At 41.3% G+C, this 23,566-nt stretch overlaps 1 protein-coding gene across 1 annotated transcript in view; it reads right to left on the minus strand.

Moving 5' to 3' along the window:
- The window catches only part of LOC145395273 (synaptic vesicle glycoprotein 2B-like), a 56,097-nt gene extending 38,413 nt beyond the window's left edge, over positions 1-17,684 (minus strand). The window contains exons 1-2 of the mRNA XM_080268953.1: positions 17,558-17,684; positions 9,585-9,747 (exon numbers count right to left, since the gene is read on the minus strand). Of these exons, the coding sequence (XP_080125079.1) occupies positions 9,585-9,747; positions 17,558-17,684 (290 nt within the window). The remainder of the gene's footprint in view (positions 1-9,584; positions 9,748-17,557) is intronic.
- Between the last annotated feature and the right edge of the window lie 5,882 nt (positions 17,685-23,566).

Consider the following 23,566-nt stretch of genomic DNA (forward strand, 5'->3'; position numbering starts at 1 on the left):
AGTGATTCATTTGGTAGGTTACTTATTTGGAATATGAAATGCTTGGTGCATTTATAGTTATTATTTATATCTGACTTATGACACCGTTCCGCCTACTCATGTTGGAATAGGTGCAGTGCACTGGGAAACAACGGCTAATATATATGAACATATTAGAATCATGATCGAATGCATAATTATAGGACATCATATTTGGGAGAATATGACATGCTTAAATTTCACCTGATATGTGAAGGAGAAAATAACATGCTAAAACTTTACCTGATACTGTATACTGTAATTGGGAGGATATCTTTCAACACTTGTTGCTCAGTATTTCCATGAATCTTTGACCTCTCCAGTTGCAACTATTAAGTATTTAGGATAGCAGTGGTTAGTTAGTAATGAAATTCCAGGAAATAAAAAGAACGGGGGGGAGAGGAGGATGGTGCCTCATCCTTATTACACAAACAGTGATTATGACTGCTATCACATACCCAGCAACACTGAAATATTTATGATTAACATTCACTAGTGTGCAAATGGAATGTTTCTGATAACCGTGATAATTAACCTTTGTAAGGAAACCGTAGGAAAACAAAAACTACTTAATACAAGAGTTTATTATATAGCCAGTCCAACCCCCACCCATTTCAATAACGATGCGCAGTCTCTCTGGCACTGACGTAACAAAACGTCGCACCATCTCTGGTCGGCGTCTGTAGGTCTCCCACGATTCAGAGACGTTTGCCATGAGCTCCTGGTTGTTCCTCTCCTGTGCCATATCCCAAGTGTTTGCCATCTGTGCCCAAACGTGTTCAATTACATTCATATCAGCTCTTTTGGTGGGCACTTCCAGGAGATGAAAAGTGGTCCTGTTCGTCAAACCAGCGTCTAACTGTGCGAGCCGTGGACGGGACACCTGTCTTGTAAGAACAGTATGGGCCCAGGTGGAAACGGAAAATCCTTCTCACTAAGGGATGGCAAGAAGGACTCTTCAAGCATCTCGATGTATTTATCTGCTGTGAAGCGCCCCTCAATTTGGAACACGTCACCTGCACCATGCAGCGATATCCAGCCCCACACATTGCAGGTGACGTTGCCAGAGCGAGCTACCTCCATGATGTTACGACGCTCGTATCGGCAAGCATTTACGAGGTAGTGGATTATTGACGTATGTGCATTTTTCCTGTATATTACGCCTAATATTGTGCATAAACATTCTGTATTCATATATGTATTAGTCCATAAACATACATTAAAAGAAATCCCTTTTCGCCTGAGCAGCAATATAATGTTCATGGGTAAACCGGCAGGCCATCCATAATTACCACCTCGTCCACACTTCACGACCGTTTACCAGGCATGGAACACTTAATGCCGCTAGACCGAAGTTGAACCAACGCTGTCAATATTGACATATTAACTGAATATACCATATGAATATCTGTTACCTCCGTAAAGAAAACTAAGATTTTAGCATGCCACATGATTTGTTATACCTTTAGCTATTTCTCTTCAAATGAGGTTTTTGAAATTGTATTTTTTTTGTTTTTTTATGTAATTGTTTTGCATACGGATTTGTTATCTAAATGTGATGAACTGTTAGGTATCAAGTAATACATATTTCATTACCTAATCCCCAGGGTGGTAATCATTTACAGAACATTAAGGGAATTAATGCACATGATTATGTTCATGTGCAAATTGGACAAACTGGTTAAGTTTAAATATTTCAATACATCGTAACTATTTATTGTTTATAAATCAGGTTAACGTAACATTGAGGTAAGTAAATATCATAAATAACTTACCCAGTTACAGTTGATACATAATTGTGAAAAACCTGCTGTTTACATCTCCATTACTTACTGCAACATAATTACCTGGCTGCAGGTCCTGGTGCATTGTAAAACGTCTCCAGACCCATTCACACTCTGTTTTATGACTGCACGACATCACTGTCCCTGTATCGTATAGCCACATTTATAGTCCTCCACCAAAGTCCTCCACAAGCAATTAGGCTGCAGCTTATTAACTAACAATTAATAAATATACCTTGTGTTATTTACTCTCCAGCAATGGCCTTGGCCATGAGAAGAAGAGGAGAATACTTTCTCATTTGTGAATACTGCACGTCCCCAGAACTCAAGGTCTCGCTCAACATGGAGTTGTGCAAATTCCAGCTTCCCGGCTCTGTGAGCATTAGTTAGTTTCTCCTTCTGTGCAGGAATTCCGTTTTGTATACCCCCTCTCGTGCAGCCTGCGCCTTACAGTCATAGCGCTGACATGCAACTGCAGGTTCTGTGCGATAGTCGCGGCGTTAGTGTGAGGGGTCTGCTTCAGCTGCTGCCACAATCATGCCATCCGGTTCCGCGTTTGTCCTCCGACGCGCTCCTGTTCTCGCCGTTAACAGACCAGTACAGTGGGTCTCATTTCATTCATTAAAGTGCTAAAACAATCGTAAAAGAATGGGTAAAAGTAAACCTGCTACGAAATTAACGCATAATCAAACATTACTTCCATCTACACTTTATTCAAATACAATACACGACCGACAGACAATGATTAACAATTGGCACTCGTTGGACATAGAAATAATTGGAGACAATTACTAAGTAGGTGTTCGAGAATTGTGAGTATTTAGAAAGACGACTTAATAGCGTAATGAGGGAGTAGTTTGTCGACATCACCTCAACGCACTGGGTTGAAGCTGGTGAGTGGGAAGCCGGGCAAGTATAGCAGATTGATGGAAGAGGATGGGGGTTGTATAGAGGATGGGAGCGGTGGGTAGCGCTGCCAAGTATGTTAAATATATTGAAGGACTTGGTTATACTAGTGTGAATATCGAGGTAAAATTGGTGGGGCAGGTGGCAGAGTTAGTAGACGGGAGGGGGGGGGGGTTGATATTGAGGATGGAGAGGAGAGAGTGATATGGGTGATATAGTATGGTGTATTAAGATAAGAGGATATAGGATGAAGGCAGATAGCGCGGTTACATGTTGTTAGAGTAGGTAGAGGTGTAAGATTACAGTGAGACGTGTTCTGATTAACAGACTTGGCTGTAGGAAGGAGCAGTACAAAAAGCGTTGTTTTGTAGAAGCAAACCATCGTTTAGTCAGGATAATTTGTGTAGGTCATAAATCTTTTGGATTAAACATTCTTCTGTCTTCTCACATCTTATTTACACTCACCAGCCTCAACCCAGTGCGTTGAGGTGATGTCGACAAACTACTCCCTCATGACGCTATTAAGTCGTCTTTCCAAATACTCGCAATTCTCGAACACCTACTTAGTAATTGTCTCCAATTATTTCTATGTCCAACGAGTGCCAATTGTTTAATCATTGTCTGTCGGTCGTGTATTGTATTTGAATAAAGTGTAGATGGAAGTAATGTTTGATTATGCGTTAATTTCGTAGCAGGTTTACTTTTACCCATTCTTTTACGATTGTTTTAGCACTTTAATGAATGAAATGAGACCCACTGTACTGGTCTGTTAACGGCGAGAACAGGAGCGCGTCGGAGGACAAACGCGGAACCGGATGGCATGACTGTGGCAGCAGCTGAAGCAGACCCCTTACACTAACGCCGCGACTATCGCACAGAACCTGCAGTTGCATGTCAGCGCTATGACTGTAAGGCGCAGGCTGCACGAGAGGGGGTATACAAAACGGAATTCCTGCACAGAAGGAGAAACTAACTAATGCTCACAGAGCCGGGAAGCTGGAATTTGCACAACTCCATGTTGAGCGAGACCTTGAGTTCTGGGGACGTGCAGTATTCACAAATGAGAAAGTATTCTCCTCTTCTTCTCATGGCCAAGGCCATTGCTGGAGAGTAAATATCACAAGGTATATTTATTAATTGTTAGTTAATAAGCTGCAGCCTAATTGCTTGTGGAGGACTTTGGTGGAGGACTATAAATGTGGCTATACGATACAGGGACAGTGATGTCGTGCAGTCATAAAACAGAGTGTGAATGGGTCTGGAGACGTTTTACAATGCACCAGGACCTGCAGCCAGGTAATTATGTTGCAGTAAGTAATGGAGATGTAAACAGCAGGTTTTTCACAATTATGTATCAACTGTAACTGGGTAAGTTATTTATGATATTTACTTACCTGAATGTTACGTTAACCTGATTTATAAACAATAAATAGTTACGATGTATTGAAATATTTAAACTTAACCAGTTTGTCCAATTTGCACATGAACATAATCATGTGCATTAATTCCCTTAATGTTCTGTAAATGATTACCACCCTGGGGATTAGGTAATGAAATATGTATTACTTGATACCTAACAGTTCATCACATTTAGATAACAAATCCGTATGCAAAAACAATTACATAAAAAAACAAAACAAATACAATTTCAAATACCTCAGTTGAAGAGAAATAGCTCCAGGTATAACAAATCATGTGGCATGCTAAAATCTTAGTTTTCTTTACGGAGGTAACAGATATTCATATGGTATATTCAGTTAATATGTCAATATTGACAGCGTTGGTTCAACTTCGGTCTAGCGGCATTAAGTGTTCCATGCCTGGTAAACGGTCGTGAAGTGTGGACGAGGTGGTAATTATGGATGGCCTGCCGGTTTACCCATGAACATTATATTGCTGCTCAGGCGAAAAGGGATTTCTTTTAATGTATGTTTATGGACTAATACATATATGAATACAGAATGTTTATGCACAATATTAGGCGTAATATACAGGAAAAATGCACATACGTCAATAATCCACTACCTCGTAAAATGCTTGCCGATACGAGCGTCGTAACATCATGGAGGTAGCTCGCTCTGGCAACGTCACCTGCAATGTGTGGGGCTGGATATCGCTGCATGGTGCAGGTGACGTGTTCCAAATTGAGGGGCGCTTCACAGCAGATAAATACATCGAGATGCTTGAAGAGTCCTTCTTGCCATCCCTTAGTGAGAAGGATTTTCCGTTTCCACCTGGGCCCATACTGTTCTTACAAGACAGGTGTCCCGTCCACGGCTCGCACAGTTAGACGCTGGTTTGACGAACAGGACCACTTTTCATCTCCTGGAAGTGCCCACCAAAAGAGCTGATATGAATGTAATTGAACACGTTTGGGCACAGATGGCAAACACTTGGGATATGGCACAGGAGAGGAACAACCAGGAGCTCATGGCAAACGTCTCTGAATCGTGGAGACCTACAGACGCCGACCAGAGATGGTGCGACGTTTTGTTACGTCAGTGCCAGAGAGACTGCGCATCGTTATTGAAATGGGTGGGGGTTGGACTGGCTATATAATAAACTCTTGTATTAAGTAGTTTTTGTTTTCCTACGGTTTCCTTACAAAGGTTAATTATCACGGTTATCAGAAACATTCCATTTGCACACTAGTGAATGTTAATCATAAATATTTCAGTGTTGCTGGGTATGTGATAGCAGTCATAATCACTGTTTGTGTAATAAGGATGAGGCACCATCCTCCTCTCCCCCCCGTTCTTTTTATTTCCTGGAATTTCATTACTAACTAACCACTGCTATCCTAAATACTTAATAGTTGCAACTGGAGAGGTCAAAGATTCATGGAAATACTGAGCAACAAGTGTTGAAAGATATCCTCCCAATTACAGTATACAGTATCAGGTAAAGTTTTAGCATGTTATTTTCTCCTTCACATATCAGGTGAAATTTAAGCATGTCATATTCTCCCAAATATGATGTCCTATAATTATGCATTCGATCATGATTCTAATATGTTCATATATATTAGCCGTTGTTTCCCAGTGCACTGCACCTATTCCAACATGAGTAGGCGGAACGGTGTCATAAGTCAGATATAAATAATAACTATAAATGCACCAAGCATTTCATATTAAATAAGTAACCTACCAAATGAATCACTGTATCTGACAAACAAAACCTAGTGACATAAGCGGACATTTAGAGACTGTAAACGGGATCATGATACATTTTTCTTATATTTCGCACACACACACACACACACACACACACACACACACACACACGAACCTAAACATGCAAGCACACGCGCCCGCTCGGCAACTGACAGACCCCCTCGAGGGCAGCACCATCGGAATCACCTGATCTTTGACAGTTCCCTACAAAACACGAATTGTTCATAGTATGGTAACGACCTGTTACATTAAGCTATGTATATTAGTGTAAAGTGCTGTCATAGATCCTATGGAGATTTTTCTATATACTGATATGTTTATTCTCTCTCTCTCTTTCTCTCTCTCTCTCTCTCTCTCTCTCTCTCTCTCTCTCTCTCTCTCTCTCTCTCTCTCTCTCTCTTTCTCTCTCTCTCTCTCTCTCTCTCTCTGATTATACTATTAATAGAACATTGCCTTGTATTACTTCACTCACTAACCTCCTTTCATCCCTCTTGTCTTTCCACCCTTCCCCCTCCCCCATTTCCCCTTCCCCTGTATGCCTTCTACCCGCCTCACACGCCAGCCAGGTCTCTACTCCCTCCCTCTCCCGCACGTTCGATACTGTGAAACTCTGAACCCGGGTCACCCACAGGATTTGCAACGCTGACTGTACTGTGAAATTGTGTGCGCGGCTGTACACACCCATCTTCATGCTCAAGGAGGACAGTGACCACCCGCTTCGTCAGTGGAACTTTTCACATCCCGAGCAAGGCGCGAACCCCCGTCTTAGCAGATGCTAAACGAGAGTGTTACCACTGAGCCAGCGAGCGGTGTGTGTGTGTGTGTGTGTGTGTGTGTGTGTGTGTGTGTGTGTGTGTCTATCTTTCTATCTATATAGCTATCTGTCAATCTATCTATCTTTAATTTATCTATCTATCTATCTGTCTATATATGTATATATAGATAGATAGATAGATAGATTATATAGATAGATAGATAGATAGATAGATATATATATATATATATATATATATATATATATAGATTGATAGATAGATTATATATATATATATATATATATATATATATATATATATATCAAAAAATGTGAAGAGCCAGCCAGACAGCTTAATCGATGGTCACGTAGGTAGATTTACTGATGGATAAACAGATATAGAAATATAGATCGATGGATAGGGATATAATCATAGAGAACAAGTATAATATTTACCCAGTCGTATGTATGCAATGCATATATCAAAATACATCTCATTTATTATTGAAATTTTGCCATTGGATATTTGTCTGCTATGGAAATTTCGGGAAAACTAAGATGATTCCAAACGTCTAACAAGGGTATCCTTTTACGGGGACGTTATTGATGCTGTCTACAGTTGCAATAGTGGCGCCCATGACGGCCAAAATTTATATTAATTAGAACTACTTAATTCAACATGGCGGAAACATGATGGCAAATGACCGTAAAATTTTTACCTTTTACAACCATATCAGTATTAGCTACAGTGGGTCGGGTAGGTGAACAGGGTAGGGCACTATGGGTGGGTGGACAAAGTGGGCAGGATTTGTGGGTGGGTGGGTTGGGAATGGGAAAACAGTACCATGGGAACTAGGTCCATGGAGAATGTATCCCTTGGGAAATGGGTCTAAGGAGGAGCATAGGTCTAATGGGTAAAATGGGACCCCGGGGGTCGTCTCCCACAGATGGGTGGCTACCCCGGGTCCTAGGCAACGTCGATATGTGCAGTCTTAGTTTTTCATCCGGCCAACACCAGGTACCACTATTAGTGAGTTTTTACATATATTCTGACAGGTCTTTTCCTCTAAGTTCAAACAAGAATTACAGTACAGAACTGAGTGCTTAGAAAGGACATGTGTGGTCATTTTCGTGGTAAGGATACTCAATTACTTCCATGTTCTAGAACTTTCTCACACATTTTGGGAGGCCTTTTTACCATAGTGCAGAAGAGTGGAAACGTGTCATGATGACGGTGATGAGAAGCAGTTTGATAAAGGTTTGGAACATACTGCCACCAGACTGGGGAATATAGTATTATGTCTAGTTCTGGACAAGATTTAATGCCAGCATTATCTTAACTGCGCTAAGGTCGTGAATGCGAATTTTATCTTCACATGACATTAATACTTGCGCTCATGATAACTAGAGTAGTTGCTGTGTTTTATGCAGTTCGTGCTAATGGAAAGATGAAGGATCAGTAAACTTACTTTATTGAGAACAAGTAAGTCCCTTGGAACTCAACACACTTAGCCCTGGGGTCCCTCCATTGCTGGAAACATTCTGTAAAGTCAGTTTTTGGGATCACCAACAAGATCTTTATCGCATGTGTCTGTATCTCGTCTGTGTCCCCAAAGCTCGACCGTTTCAGTGGCATCTACAGTTTAGGAAACAGCCATTACTCGCAGGAGAGTACGGAGCCTACTGGACCTGTGTAATCATGTGTTTGACCAAAAAATCCTGGATGAGATGGGATAAGTGGGCTGAAGCATTGTCTTGGTGAACCTGCCAGTCCTCTGTCTCCCACAATTCTCGTCTCTTTCAATGTACTGCATTCTGTAGATGACGAAGAACTTCCATGTTCTACGTTTTCTTGATTGTTTAACCTTTTGGTGCGTACTAGTAATGAACAACACCCTGGTAGCTGGAAAAAACACACTGTCAACATAAGCCTCACCTTGCTCTGAACCACCCAAAGCTTCATCGCCAAAAGCCTGTCGAAACTTCATGATGGTTTCAGACTGTGTGTCACCAAGTTTCTGACAAAATTTGATGCAATAACATTGTTCGATTCGCTTGGTCATTGCAGCACAAAATGAAAATGCAACAAGCAAGAGGAACACGTCCTCAAACACATGTTGCTCACCAGCGATTGGGCTTTGTGGGAGCACGGAATATATTCGCCCATGGGCTCAATGATTCAAGGTCACGCTTCAATGAGTCACATCCCCTTGCTCCTACTGGTTTATGGGAAAAAAGATATGGTCGGATGTTTTTCGTGAAACGCAAGGAAGATGGTGTTTGAATTTATTTCTGTGAATAGTTTTGTATCTCATGAATGCTTACTCCAGTTTAGAGACAAAAAAAAAATCAGCACATATATTATGTGTAAGTCTGATTATTCATTTTCGTGCAGATCGATCAACGGTCGTGGTCACGGGTCTAAATCAAAGTAAGGGGTGCGGCACTAACTCATGATGTTTGATTCAATGTCAGTCACACTTTGCTAATATACTGTGTATGGAGATAGGAAGAAGTGATTTCAGCTTTGGTGTATTGGATAAGGGGTCACAGTTACAAGCCAGAGTCAAAGTTCAGATGCTGTGCCAATGTGATTCCTGGGCCACGATTCTGGGGGCCCCTGAAGAGGCACAACACCCAGCTTAGATGCTTTCTAAGCGATTTCTTAGGGTTAGAGAGGATATTGCTGGGGGGAGGGGGGAGGAGGTCCCAGCTCACACAGTCGCTTCCCTTTTAGCCCTAGAGCATGAAGGGATTATGGAGCAAAATTTTCTCCTGTATCTCAGGGACTGGTAAGTTTGTTGACGTTCAGCGTAGTAAATGGTTACCTGGACTTCAGAAAATTATTTAGTTTGTCACTCATTGGAGCCATCAGGAGACATGACAGTGAGTGAGCAGATGGTTGACGACCGAATCAAACATAACAGATAATCGGTGAATTCCACTCACCCAAATCCACATATGAAGCGAAAGGCAAGAAGTAATCCATACGACTGGACGAGTGATGATGCCAGCCCAGCTAGCCCATTGATCAGCAGCGTTATGATCATTATTGAACGCCGGCCGTAGATGTCACCCAAGCAGCCCAAGATGAAAGCCCCGAACAGCATACCTGGAATACAGAACCATTACCATTACAAGTTCACGAAATCCTTCTTATTATAGTCAGTCGCATATATACCCTTTCATCATAGATGTAGCACAATATTATTAACTTCTGAGCTCACACGCCAACTTTCCCTTAAGCACACACACACACACACACACACACACACACACACACACACACACACACACCATAACCCTACAACAACCAAAAAAACATCTACAACCACTGATGTTCTTACCATCCCAGCTAATAGTGATGTATAATGTGTTCAGGGAGAAAGAGTCGTACCGTATGTAATATATTTCACATATATATAAAATTAAGCGTACAACATACTACATTTGTAGGAAGCCTGTCATCTTCGAGTAATACGGAAGTGCTTCAAGAACAAAAAACAAAATCTTAAAATAACTTGAAGTAAAAAGACCAAAATACGGTCCCATGAACTATGATGCTAAGCACTTCCCAGTTAGAAGAGGCATTTAGAGAGTCTAACACCTGTGCATTACAATCGAGCCAAATCTTTGATCTTGCTCTGAAACACGAATTTCTTCATCCTGAACTGACACTCAACCCAGCCACTAAGATAAGCCCGAACTGTAATAAAAGTGTTTATGTTGACCTTACCCCATGACCATGACCTCTGACCTATTGCTTGCAAAATGGAAATTGTACTCAGATCAGATCAAAACTATTTCAGTTGAAGGGCCGAAATTTTGGCATGTCCCCGTGACCTTTAACTCAGACCGTTCTCAATAGTAAACCACTTTACCATTTTTTGTCCCTCAACCCATCCACTAAGTCTGCTCAAAAATCGGAATCAAACTGGCTGAACTGAACTTGTTCTTAATCTGGGATCTATGGCTTTCTTCGGCTAAAAATAATCACCTGTTCCTCTGATGGCCGTCAATCGTTGACATATTGGTACAGTTCCATCCAATAATTTTCTCCTTGCTGATGCAATAAACACAAGGACAGGAATAAAAACAAACAAACATGTAAATACAAATAAAACATATTTTTCCGAGTTTTACAAACCAAATACAAGGATTAAATGTCGGACGAATTGGTACAAAAACACTGCTGTCCAGACAACAGAATTTTCAGTGACAGGTGAAAGTGAGACATAAAGGTGAGGAAGTACAAGCGGAAATGTTAATCTTTGATCGGAGTTACACAATCGAGGGGACATTTTACTATTTGCATTATTTTATGATGTTCTATTTTGTTTTCAGTTTTGCAGACCTACTTATGACGTCATTACCTTCTTATCTGTTTTAGTTGACTGATTCAACAATCAGTTTACTGGATCACACTATATTCAATTTTAACACTGGGAGTATTTTCAGTGCTTTAATCTATCTATCTAGCTATCTATACCCAGACGCCTTAATCCCTTATACGGGATGGCCACAAAAAACTCGCTTCCAAGTCACCCTGTCCCCCGCCATTTCACTGCCCTGCTCCCAATTCACCCACCCCCCCTCTCTCATGTACCTCTCCACTCCATCCCTCCATCTCATCGTTGGCCCTCCCCTCCCTCTCTACCCCTACACCTCACTCACATACACCCTTCTCGTCAGACTCTCACTTTCTATCCTCTCCACATGGCCAAACGACCTCAGTGTGTTTCTCCTAACGCTTCCTATCACATCCACATCCACACCGCAACGCTCCTTCACATCCTCATTTGTCAGTTTATCTCTCCATGTGACTCCACAGACTCCTCTCAAATAACTCATTTTCACTGCTCACACTCTTGACTTGTGTCCCTTCAACAACGTCCAAGCTTCACTTCCATACGTTAGAATTGGTATCAAAAAATTGTCATGTAATAACTTTTTCACTTCCATGCTCACTTCCCTGTTTCTTATCACTGCCTTCAAGGAACCAGCAACCTTTCTTCCTTGTTGTACCCTTTCAAGCACTTCACCCTCCAAACTTCCATCCTTACTCATCACATTATCCAAGTACTTAAACACACTCACATTTTCCATTTCCTCATTATCCAACCTCATTATACATTCACTGACTTCACCTCTTTCGAGACCATAACTTTACTCTTCCCTACATTCACCTTTATATTCCGTTTCATACACATTCTCCCAAATTCATCCACCAAGCCTTGCAGCTCCCTTTCGCCTTCATTTAGCAACACAGTATCATCTGCAAACAACAGTACAGAGAGTTTCCAAAAATTGCCCTCTATCATTAGGGCCACTCCAGCAACCACTGCCCTACCTTGTATCTCTTTTATAACCTCATCCATGTACAGATTGAACAACCATGGAGACATGACACATCCCTGTTTCAACCCAACCTTCAAACAGAAAAACTCACTCAGTTCACTGTCAACACGCACTGCAGCCTTAGCATCCTCATGCATGCTCTTCACAACATTCAACAACTGCCCATCTACTCCATAATTATATTCGTACTACATTCTACAATTCTTGTCTATCCACCCTGTCATATGCTTTCTCCAAATCCACGAAGGCCGCATACAAATTCTTTCCCTTCTATAGAAACTTTTCTACTAAAGATCTAAGAATAAATATCTGATCTACACAACCTCTTCATTTCCTAAAGCCTCCATGTTCTTTTCCAACTAATTCCTCTGTTCTTTCCCTAACTCTGTCAGTAAGTATCCTACCGTATACTTTTCCTATTACACTAAGAAGACAAATGCCCCTATGATTACCACACACTTCTTTTTCCCCTTCCTCTTTGTACAAGGGAATAATTATATCTGACCTACAATTCTTCGGGACTCTACCTGCATCCCAGGCCAGCCTGCACATCTTCCATATCCATTTTACTACTATCTCTCCCCCATGCTTCAGCATTTCACAACACATGCCATCAATTCCTGGAGCTTTCCCCATTTTGACTTTCTTCATTGTTTCCACAACCTCCATCCTACTGATTTCTTCCTGTCGTCTCAACTCCCTCCTTCTCCCAGCCATTCTCCAACCATTTATACTCATATTACTTTCATTCTCTATGTTCAACAATTGATTAAAGTTTCTCTCCACCTGCTCACTTTTTTTCCCTTCTCAACTAGTAATCTTCCATTCTTATCTTTCACTCCCCTACTAACTTCAATGCCACCTTGTCTGACTCTCTTTACATCTTTACAGATCATTTTCTTACATTCCCTCCACTTGACACTCAAATTCCATCCAAATTCCTCATCCATTCTCTTCTTACTCTCTCTTACTAATCTTTTCACCTCTCTCTTCCTCACTACATATAACTCTCTCTTCTGTCTCTCAACGTCTTCCACGCCCCTATTTCTCAACCATTCATTATGTGTTTTTTCTTTTGTGCCATAGACTGCCTCACCTCTTCATTCCACCATGCTGTTCCTTGAAGCCCCTTTCGTCTTCTCTTCACCTCACACACCCATTCACATGCTGCACATATTTCTTCTGTGAATATCCTGCACACACCTTCCACGTCCCCCATCTGCTCCAATTCATATAGTATTTACCCAATCGATCCTCCACTTCTCTCTTATATTCTGCCTTTTTCTCATCCTTTTGTAACCTTTCCACTCTCCTTGCATATACTCCTTCCTCCCGTCTTTCCCTTCTTCCATTTCTCCATTTTATTTGGAACTTGATTCTGACCGCCACCAAGTGGTGGTCAGAAAGTCCACTCCCCCAACCTCTATATGCTCTTGCATCCATTACATATCTTCGCATCCTTTCATCCACACACACATAATCAATCATTGCCTTCCTTTCATTCAGTTCACAATCCACCCTTCTTATCACTCGCCATGTATACCTATGGATCATTTTCTGCCTGAAGAGGGTATTGGCTATCACCAACCCCCTCTTGGCACAAATGTCCACTAAAGCACGGCCATTCTCATGTAACAGGCACACCCCATTCACCAACTACTTCATCCACCTTCACATTCCCTACTTTACCATTTATATCACGAATAAAAAACACTCTCTCATTCCTTTTAAACTTTTCCATGCACACTTCCACGTTTGTCCAGAACTCTTCTCTCACTCTTCATGCATGATCTTGCGTTGGCGCATACACGCACACAATCGCCCACATTTGTAGTCCAGTCTTCAGTCTTATCCAAACAATCCTTGAGCCAGCTGATACATACTTTCTTATATTCTCCTTCCATCTGTTACTCACAATAATACACACTCCTTCATTTGCTCTCATTCTCACCTACTCCTGCACATATACCCCATCCATACTCCCATTCTCTCACACTCTCACCTCGCCTTTTAGTTTCAGTTAATCCACATACATCCACTTCCACACCCTCAAGCACCTTGACAATCTCTCTCTCTCACCTTAACATTTGCACCCCTTACATTCCACATTGCTTGAATGTTCATACTTAAAACCTCACTTTTTATTAATTGCACACACACACACACACACACACACACACACACACACACACACACACACACACACACACACACACACACACACACACACACACACACACACACACACACACACACACACACACACACACACACCACAACGCAATATTCAAAATGAATCCAATTCACTGATCACAGAACACCATATTGTACACACTGTTGAAGCTAAAATATAAAATAAATGCAAGAGCACAGTGTTTACTACAGTAGTGGATGATACATCGCTTGATAAATTTCTGTTACTTTTACAGATCTAGGCGGTGGCAGAATCGGTAGAGATGTGGCCTCCAGTCCTAAAGGACCCAGGTTTGAATCCCGGCTGGGGCAGGGAACAGTTTAAGGATTTAAATTCCTTCAAAATCAGACTTTTCTGATTTACCAGATGACCTGCCGACATGTCATAAAAGTACCCCCGCTAATACCAGTACACCAGTCCTGTATGAGGCAGCCCTAGCATGTATTCAATATGGATGGTGGGTGTTAGCACCAAAGTGGTGACATGTGGAGATGTAGGAGGACTACTGGGCCCCAAGGAGGACTATGGGACTTAGAAATAGGCCCTGAAGCCTTTGCCCAGAGTCGGACACGTCTATCTATCTATCTATTGCCAGACGCCTTAATCACGTAAGGGGTGGTCATAAATAAATAGCCTCCATGTCGTCCCGTCCCCCGCCATTTCACTGCCCTGCTCCCAGCTTGCACTCCCTTCTCTCATGTACCTCTCCACTCCATCCCTCCATCTCTTCTTTGGCCTCCCCTTCCCTCTCTCCCTATCCACCTCACTCACATACTATCTCCTCGTCAGTCTCTCACTCTCTATCCTCTCCACAAAGCCAAACTACCTCAGTGTGTTTCTCCTAACGCTTCCTGTCACATCCATATCCTCACCGCAATGCTCCTTCACTTCCTCATTTGTCAGTCTGTCTCTGCATGTGACTCCACATGCTCCTCCCAAGTAACTCATTTTCACTGTTCTGACTCTTGACTTCTGTCCCTTTAACACGGTCCAAGCTTCACTTCCATACGTTAGAGTTAGTATCACAATATTGTCATGTAGTAACTTTTTCACTTCCATGCTCACTTCCCTATTTTGTATCACTGATTTCAAGGAACCAGCAACCTTTCTTCCTTGTTGTACCCTTTCAAGCATTTTACCCTCTAAAGTTCCATCCTTACTCATCACAATACTCAAGTACTTAAACGCACTCATATTTTCCATTTCTTCCACATCCTACCTCATTCTACATTCACTGACTTCACTTCTTTCAAAGACCACAACTTTTCTCTTCCCTACATTCACCTTTAGATTCCGTTTCTTACACACTATTCCAGACCCATCAACCAAGCCTTGCAGCTCCCCTTTATCATCACTTATCAACACAGTATTATCTGCAAACAACAGTACAGGGAGTTTCCAAACACTGCCCTCTCTCACTACGGCCACTCCAACATCCACTGTACTACCTTGTATCTCTTTTATTACGCCATCCATATACAGATTGAATAGTCATGGAGATATGACACATCCTTATTTCAATCCTACCTTCAAGTTGAGGAAATCACAGTTCACTATCCACATGTAATGGAGCCTTAGCACCCTCATACATACTCGTACTCTTCACGGCATTCAACAACTTCCCATCTACTCCATAATTATATTCTTCCGACTTTCCACAATCCTTGTTTATCCACCCTGTCATTATGCTTTCTCCATCTCCATGAAGGCTGGATACAACTTCTTTCCCTTCCCGAGAAACTTTTTCACTAAAGATCTAAGAATGAATATATGCTCTAGACGACCTCTTCCCTTCCTATAACCTTCCTGTTCTTCTCCTACTAATTCCCCTGTTATTTCCCTAACTCTGTCAATAAATGTCCTACCATATACGTTTCCTATTACACTAAGTAGACAAGTGCCCCTATGATTACCATATACTTCTTTTTCCCCTTTTCCTATGTATAGGGGAAAAATTATACCTGACTTACAATCCTCCGGGACTCTCCCTTCCTCCCAGGCCAATCTGCACATCTTCCATATCCATTCTAGTACTATTGCTCCCCCATGCTTCAGCATTTCACCACTATTCGATCAATTCTTAGGGCTTTCCCCATATTAACTTTCTTCTTTGCTTCCAAAACTTCCATCCTACTGATTTCTTTACTCTCTTCTCACATCCCTCCATCTCCCAGCCATTCCCCAGCCACATACATTTGCATTACTTTCAATCTCTATGTTCAACACTTTTTTAAAGTGTTCTCTCCATCTCTTCACTTTTTCTCCCTTGTCTATTAATTATCTACTATTTTTATCTTTCACTCCCCAACTAACTTCTTTGGCACCCTGTCTAATTCTTTACCTCCTTCCAGAACATTTTCTTACATTCCCTCTACTTTACACTCAAATTCCTCCCAAATTCCTCATCCACTCTCTTCTTACTCTTTCTTACTAATCTTTTCACCCTCTCTTCCTCTCTACATATAATATATCTCCCTCTTCCGTCTCTCAACTTCTTCCACGGCCCTGTTTCTCATTTACTCATTATATGCTTTCTACTTTTGTGCCACAGCCTCTCTCACCTCTTCATTCCACCATGCTGTTTGCTGCACCCGCTTTCGTCTTCTCTTCAACCCACACACCACCTCACATGCTGCACAGATTTCTTCTGTGAATATATTGCACACACCTACCACGTCCCCTATCTGCTGCAGTCCATATTTACCCAATCGCTCCTCGACTTCCCTCTTTTATTCTGCCTTTTTTCCATTCTCTTGCAACCCTTTCACTCTCCTTGCATGAACTACTTTCTCCTGTCCTTCCCATCTTCTATTTCTCCATTTCCTTTGGACCTTGATTCTTAAGTCCACTCCCCCAGCCTCTGCAGTATATACTCTTGCATCCGTTATAAATCTTCTCGTCTTTTCATCCACACACACATAATCAATCATTGCCTTCCGTTCATTCAGTTCACCACCCACCCTTCTCATCACTAGGCACGTATACCTATGGATCATTTTGTGCCTGAGGAGGGAATTGGCCAACACCAACTCCCTCCCGGCACAATATCCATTAAAGCAGTGCCATTGTCATCCATCTCTGTAGGCACACCCCACTCACCAACTACTCCATCCACCTTCACATTCCCTACGTTTCCATTCATATCTCCAATAAAAAACACTCTCATTCCTTTCAAACTTTTCCATGCACGCTTCCACATTTGTCATGAACTCTTCTCTCACTCTCATTGCACGATCTTGCATTGGCGCATACAAGCACACAAACGCCCAAGTAAAAAAAAAAAAAAAAAAAAAGCATGGAAATATGTTAGACGGTACGTGAATGAAGTTTACCCAGTGACTAAAAACGAATATTCCAAGTATATCCTTACCAATGAGGCCCACAGAAGAAAGCCATCCCTTGTCTTCTGAAGTCATATGAAGGTCACATTCTGCTGCCGGCATCAGGATGGCCACACACACGATCTCGAGGGTATCACTTGCAGCAAATAAACCCATTACGGTGACCAGAATGTAATGAAACATACCGTACCCTATAAAGAGAGGAAAAAGAAGTCTGAGAACTGGAAATCACTATACTGCTGAATGGTGTGACATTTCACCACCAAATGTACAAATTATCATTACAAATTATCGGACTGTCACACAGCCTGATGAGACTGAAAGAGTAGGTGGCATTTCTTTCAGTGCAGCACTATCAGTTATCAGACCTGGCAATTCGTCACAGGGGTTCAGTAGTCAACATGCACACAAACATATTAATATTTACTCTGGATGCCTTACTGACAAAGATATACCTTGAAAATGAAACAGTGGTAATATCAGGAATGGGGGGAGAATATACAGTACAGTTAAAAGTCTTGATATAGATAATTTTCGGATGCAAACTAATAATTCTGTATCTCGTCAGAATGTTATGTTTTCAGAATACCAGTTTCATGCTCTGTCACTAAACCACATCCACCTTCTATCCCACTTAAAGTCTTCTGATCAGTAGTTTTTTTGTTTTTTTTCACCTACAAACAGCAAAACATTTTGAACTGATGTAAAATATATAGTATCATTATCTTATTATATCAACTTTCATTATTTTAACTCAAATTTTTATATTCACATGGGATGCTGAGGCTCACTTCAAGGCTGCTGATGTCTCTTTCGGTATATAAATATAATGAAAAATAAATTACAGATATTTTCTCCCCCATCCCCGCCGTGTCTCAGAATATATTGGGCTTCTGGGTTATGAGGTAATTTCATCCTTGGGTCATCATCAGCAAAGGGTACTTCAGCTTCCTACTCTCTCCCTTTACGTTGCTCTTTATGAAACACTGGGAGTATTACACATGGGCAGTATTCATCCCCTCCACAAACTGAGATTTTAAGTATCTGTGCTGCATGTATCACTGAATGGGGGTAAAACAGGGAAAGAAAGGCCAAAAATCTAACAGAATTTCATAATGTGTGTGTGTGTGTGTGTGTGTGTGTGTGTGTGTGTGTGTGTGTGTGTGTGTGTGTGTGTGTGTGTGTGTGTGTGTGTGTGTGTGTGTGTGTGTGTGAAAGATACAGTTATACACAATCTCTCTCTCTCTCTCTCTCTCTCTCTCTCTCTCTCACACACACACACACACACACACACACACACACACACACACACACACACACACACACACACACACACACACACACACACACACATTATCCTGTCGACAATTATGGTAATCATGGACAGCAAATTCTAAAGAGATGCTGCTGAGAAGAAAAGGCTCACTGAAGAGAAGACTACGATTATAAAGTACACTCCTTTATGAAAGAAAACTGTACTGAAGTTCCTCAGGGTTCAAGTTTCTATCCATCCCTCAGCTAAGGAGGTTCATCTTCAGTTCCTTTTTTTTAAAATCATTTTTCCTGATTTTTAAATACTGATATGTCTGATAATGCAGGGTAACGTGCTATAGTAGTAAAACAGCATATATAGGTTGCTTTCATAAGTATCTAGCTTCAGTGTCCCAGCTAACTGCGGTCATAACTTAGAACAAAAATATGATTAATTCTATTCCCTTTACCCAACAGTGTATCATTACGCAGTTAACTTCACTTTTCTCATACAAAGTATAGCTTGAGTAGAATAAACTGTATTGTAGCACAGGGAAGGAAATTGCCCGGTGTTATGAAGGTCTCAATACCAAAACGCGATCTGAGCGTGGCAGCTGCAAGAGGTATGAGTATCAGTACCTTCTAACTTGTAGGTGTGAGACTCTGATATGGAATGAAAACGAAAAATCAGGAGTTACAGCGGTGAAGATGGGATTCTAAAGAGATGTGTGTGGAGTGTGGAGAGTGGACAGGATAAGAAATAATGTTAAGGATGAAAGCTGTGAAGTAAGGAAGCCTGTGGACAACAGATCTGAAGAGAGTGTACCTAGATGGCATGATCATATAGCAAGAATGGACTGACGTAGGATTGTGAAAAGGGTATATCTGAGAGAATTTCAAAGGGGGAGGAGGCGTGGGAGGCCTAGCAGAAGGCAGACAGATATAGTAAACGTGTAAGAAAGAGGAGTATAGACCCTGACGAGGCTAGGGAACAAACAAGGGATCGAGCTGGATGGAGAAATTTTGTGCAGAGCAGGAAGAATATATGACAAAGATTAGGCACCTCTTTTTTAACTTGGCCTTCGCTGAATTGATTCTGTCTAACAGGAGAATATGAGGCTACGTGTGGGCAATTGTGTACCTGCCTATGGAGTCAGGATTTCGGGTCTGAATGGTGATTATAATGGGTGTGTGGCCAATTTCACCGGGCATGTTGTTGATTAATTCTCCCACTAGCATACTCTTTGCTTTTTCTGATTATCTGTACGCGACCTCGCCAACTTCCAGGTGGGGAAAAGAGACGGGATGATGATGATAATGATAATGACGATGAATACAGTTTTACATTCAATCTTTCTTAAGAATCCTCTATGACACTTTCTCTTTATAAAATTGGGGAAGTCTTTTTGTTTTGCTGTTCTCACATTCAGTTTACAGAATTAGATGCCATGTCGGAATCTTCTCTGTAACAAACAGCTTCGAAAATACCATTAGATCTATGACTGTTTCTTTTTGTTTGTACATATTTCTACTAAAAAGAAAAGTATGGAATTGCCCGGCTAAAATGATCGAGCCTTTACTGTCCTTCGAGTTTATGTTCAAAAGATCGTAAGTCATATCAGCAAAATTAGTAGCAAAGTATATGGTATCAAGTAATATTCCTTGTAAAGCTTAACACAAAAAAAAAAGTTTCCTCAGTGCCAAACAACGCAAAAGCAAAAATGATAAATGTCGATGGCATTGTTCGCGAGATTAACTGATAGGCTCTTTTAATTTTCAGGACAAAAAGAAGATCTTCCCTAGGTTGAAAAGGCCAGTAACAATAATTCCATCGTAACACAACATCATACTTGAAGGGTTGGACTGGATTATTCTAAATTTTTTTTCTGCTTCCTTCCATCATTCAATCTTATCCTATCAACTGTTTCAGCTACATCCATTCTTTATATATATATATATATATATATATATATATATATATATATATATATATATATATATATATATATATATATATATATATATATATATATTTATATATCATCTCATCTCATCAGCCGTTTGAGCGTCCACTGCAGGACCGGCCTATCCCGACCGAAGTGGAGACGATATAGCCAATGTATCTGTACCAAGTGGCTTAGGCTGTCTAGTAGAGATTGTATGTAGGGTGAGAAGTGCTTATACTGTAAGTGTAACTGTAGTTTTGGAGTGGCTTTGGATGTGTGAGTAGTCCGTGAACCAAGTGTAATCGGCCCGCGCAAGCCGACTGGGTGCAAGCATACTTTATTATATGCGACACTGGTTAAATCACAGCACCCCTTGTGTCCACCAATGCTGTAAGTAGCCTGAAGAAGGCTCCCAAAGTTTATTACCCTGGCGGGGCACGAACCCTCGTTCTTCGGTGTACGAAAACGCACACTTTACCACTGCATCTCCATATATATATATATATATATATATATATATATATATATATATATATATATATATATATGCTAGGAAGAAGAAGAAACCAAAGGCCAGGAGCCCACAAACTGTTCCTTCCAAGAGAAGAACAAAATACAAGAGAAAGCCAAATTCAAGATCTGATCACTTCAAGATTCCTGGACACACTGCATTTGAAAAACTGGAGATAATAGCTAGCAGGAAATACAGACAGAGGGAGGCAGTTCCAGAGCTGACCTTTTGCATAAATGAAGAGCTGGGAGTAACGGTTAACTCTTGCATTACAGAGTTGGAAAGAAATGGGATGAGAGTTTGTTGGTGTACGAGTGCTACGCGCCCGTCGTAGAGGTGGATGGATGCAAGTAGACATTTCAGAGGAGCAGTGACCATTGATGTAGCGATAGAAAAGAATAAAGATGCAACAGTGCAGCAAAGAGACAGGTTGAAGGGAGCCAGTAAGAGAAGGAGAGTTAATGAGAAGATAAAGCCTTTGACTCCACCCTATTGAAAAGAACTGTATGCAGGGAACCTTCCCACACATGGCAGTTGTACTCCAGACAGGGGCGAATAAAACCCGTGTATAAAGTCAACAACTGTGCAGGGGTAAAAAAGGAACGGAGACGGTTTAGCACACCTAATATCTTGGAATCTGATTTTACAAGCTAGATAAGTCCCGAGTGAATGAAACCCCAAGCATGTTCAAGGATGATGCAGGATTAAGCTGAATATTATTAAACATTAGTGGATACTCCTGTGGAAGATATGTTCCCTTCACCGTAGTACAGATTTCTATTGATTCTGTCACCCAAAACTCGAATGCAAGTGTTTTATTTCTCTTTGTCCCAGGTATTCTCACTTCAGATATTATCAATATTCAAATGAAATAAGAATATATGACTTTACGATTAAGGATAAGAAGTTACTAGTTAAACACTCACACTCCTAAGGTATACAGGATGTATGGTAAAGGTAAGGTAAAGGTGAGGATGCTTAGCTGAGGTGCTCATCTCCGTATTTTAGGCCTTTGAGCCTGCAGCAGGTTTTACACCCGATATCCTGGGATACAAGGCCACAGTATCATCCAGGTTACCACAGTTACCTCCCCTAGGTGTTACACCTGGTAAGACTTGAACTCTGGGGCTAACGGGCCGGCAGTTTTGCAGTGATGACAGGATACAGAATGGTATCCACAAACACATCATTGCACGGATTCCTACTCAAACAATTTGGTAAACTGTATGGATTTATGATTTCCTCTAAATGTGTCTGTCTGTATGGTTGGACCTCTTACCCCAGGTAACCCAATAAAGGCAGGGGAAAAAAAAAAAAAAAAGTGTCTGGAGGATATCTGACCACGGAACAATTATACCAGAATTAAGGTGAATTAGTGAAGAAATGACGGCAGGGCACCAAACTGCAATCGTATTTAGAAAAAATAATAATAATAATAATATTAATTCATTCATTCATTCATCATCCAATCCTCCGTTGTCCCATTAGAAGCGTAAGAGCCCGGAGCTAGGCAAGCTGGTCCTGACATTTAAGATGAGATGACCAGCCTCACTCATCCCTGAGTGGCATTAAGTGAGCAATAAACCCCAACCACCCCTTGCATCAATCCGATTGGAGCTCCGTAATTACCCTCTAAACAACCAGGCGCCAAAATTTGGTTATATGGTTACCACCCAGCGTAGTAAATTATTTCCGGGGGTACAGGAAACCATTTGGCTTGTCACTCATTGTAGAGTTACCCACAGGCAGAAGAAAGAGGAAAGAATGAAGGAAAGAAAGACAGAAGAGGGAGTGTAAAGTCATCCGTAGGCAGAAGGATGAGGAAAGAATGAAGGAAAGAAAGACAGAGGAGGATGGAAGGAAAGAAGGATGGAGGAGAGGAAAGGGCAGACACCAGAGAGCAGCATTACATCGAGTGAGTGGATGGTGAGCACCCCCACCTACCACATAATAATAATTATTATTATTATTATTATTTTTTATATAGTAATAATAATAATAATAATAGAGATGATAATAATAATAATAATAATAATAATAATGATAATAATAATAATAATAATGAAAATAATAATCTATCTATCTATTTACTGTCAAACGCCTCAATCCCGTTTGGGGTGGCCACAAACAAATCGCCTCCAAGTCGCCCTGTCCCCCGCCATTTCACTGCCCTGCTCCCAACTCACACTCCCCTCTCTCATATACCTCTCCACCCCATCCCTCCATCTCATCCTCGGCCTCCCCCTCCCTCTTCCCCCCTCCACCTCACTCACATACACTCTCTTCGTCAGTCTTTCACCCTCCATCCTCTCCACATGGCCAAACCACCT

This window comes from Coenobita brevimanus, chromosome 30, assembly GCF_032717465.1.
Source record: "Coenobita brevimanus isolate Jiangsu-jjx chromosome 30, ASM3271746v2, whole genome shotgun sequence".
In the NCBI taxonomy this organism is placed as follows: domain Eukaryota; kingdom Metazoa; phylum Arthropoda; class Malacostraca; order Decapoda; family Coenobitidae; genus Coenobita; species Coenobita brevimanus.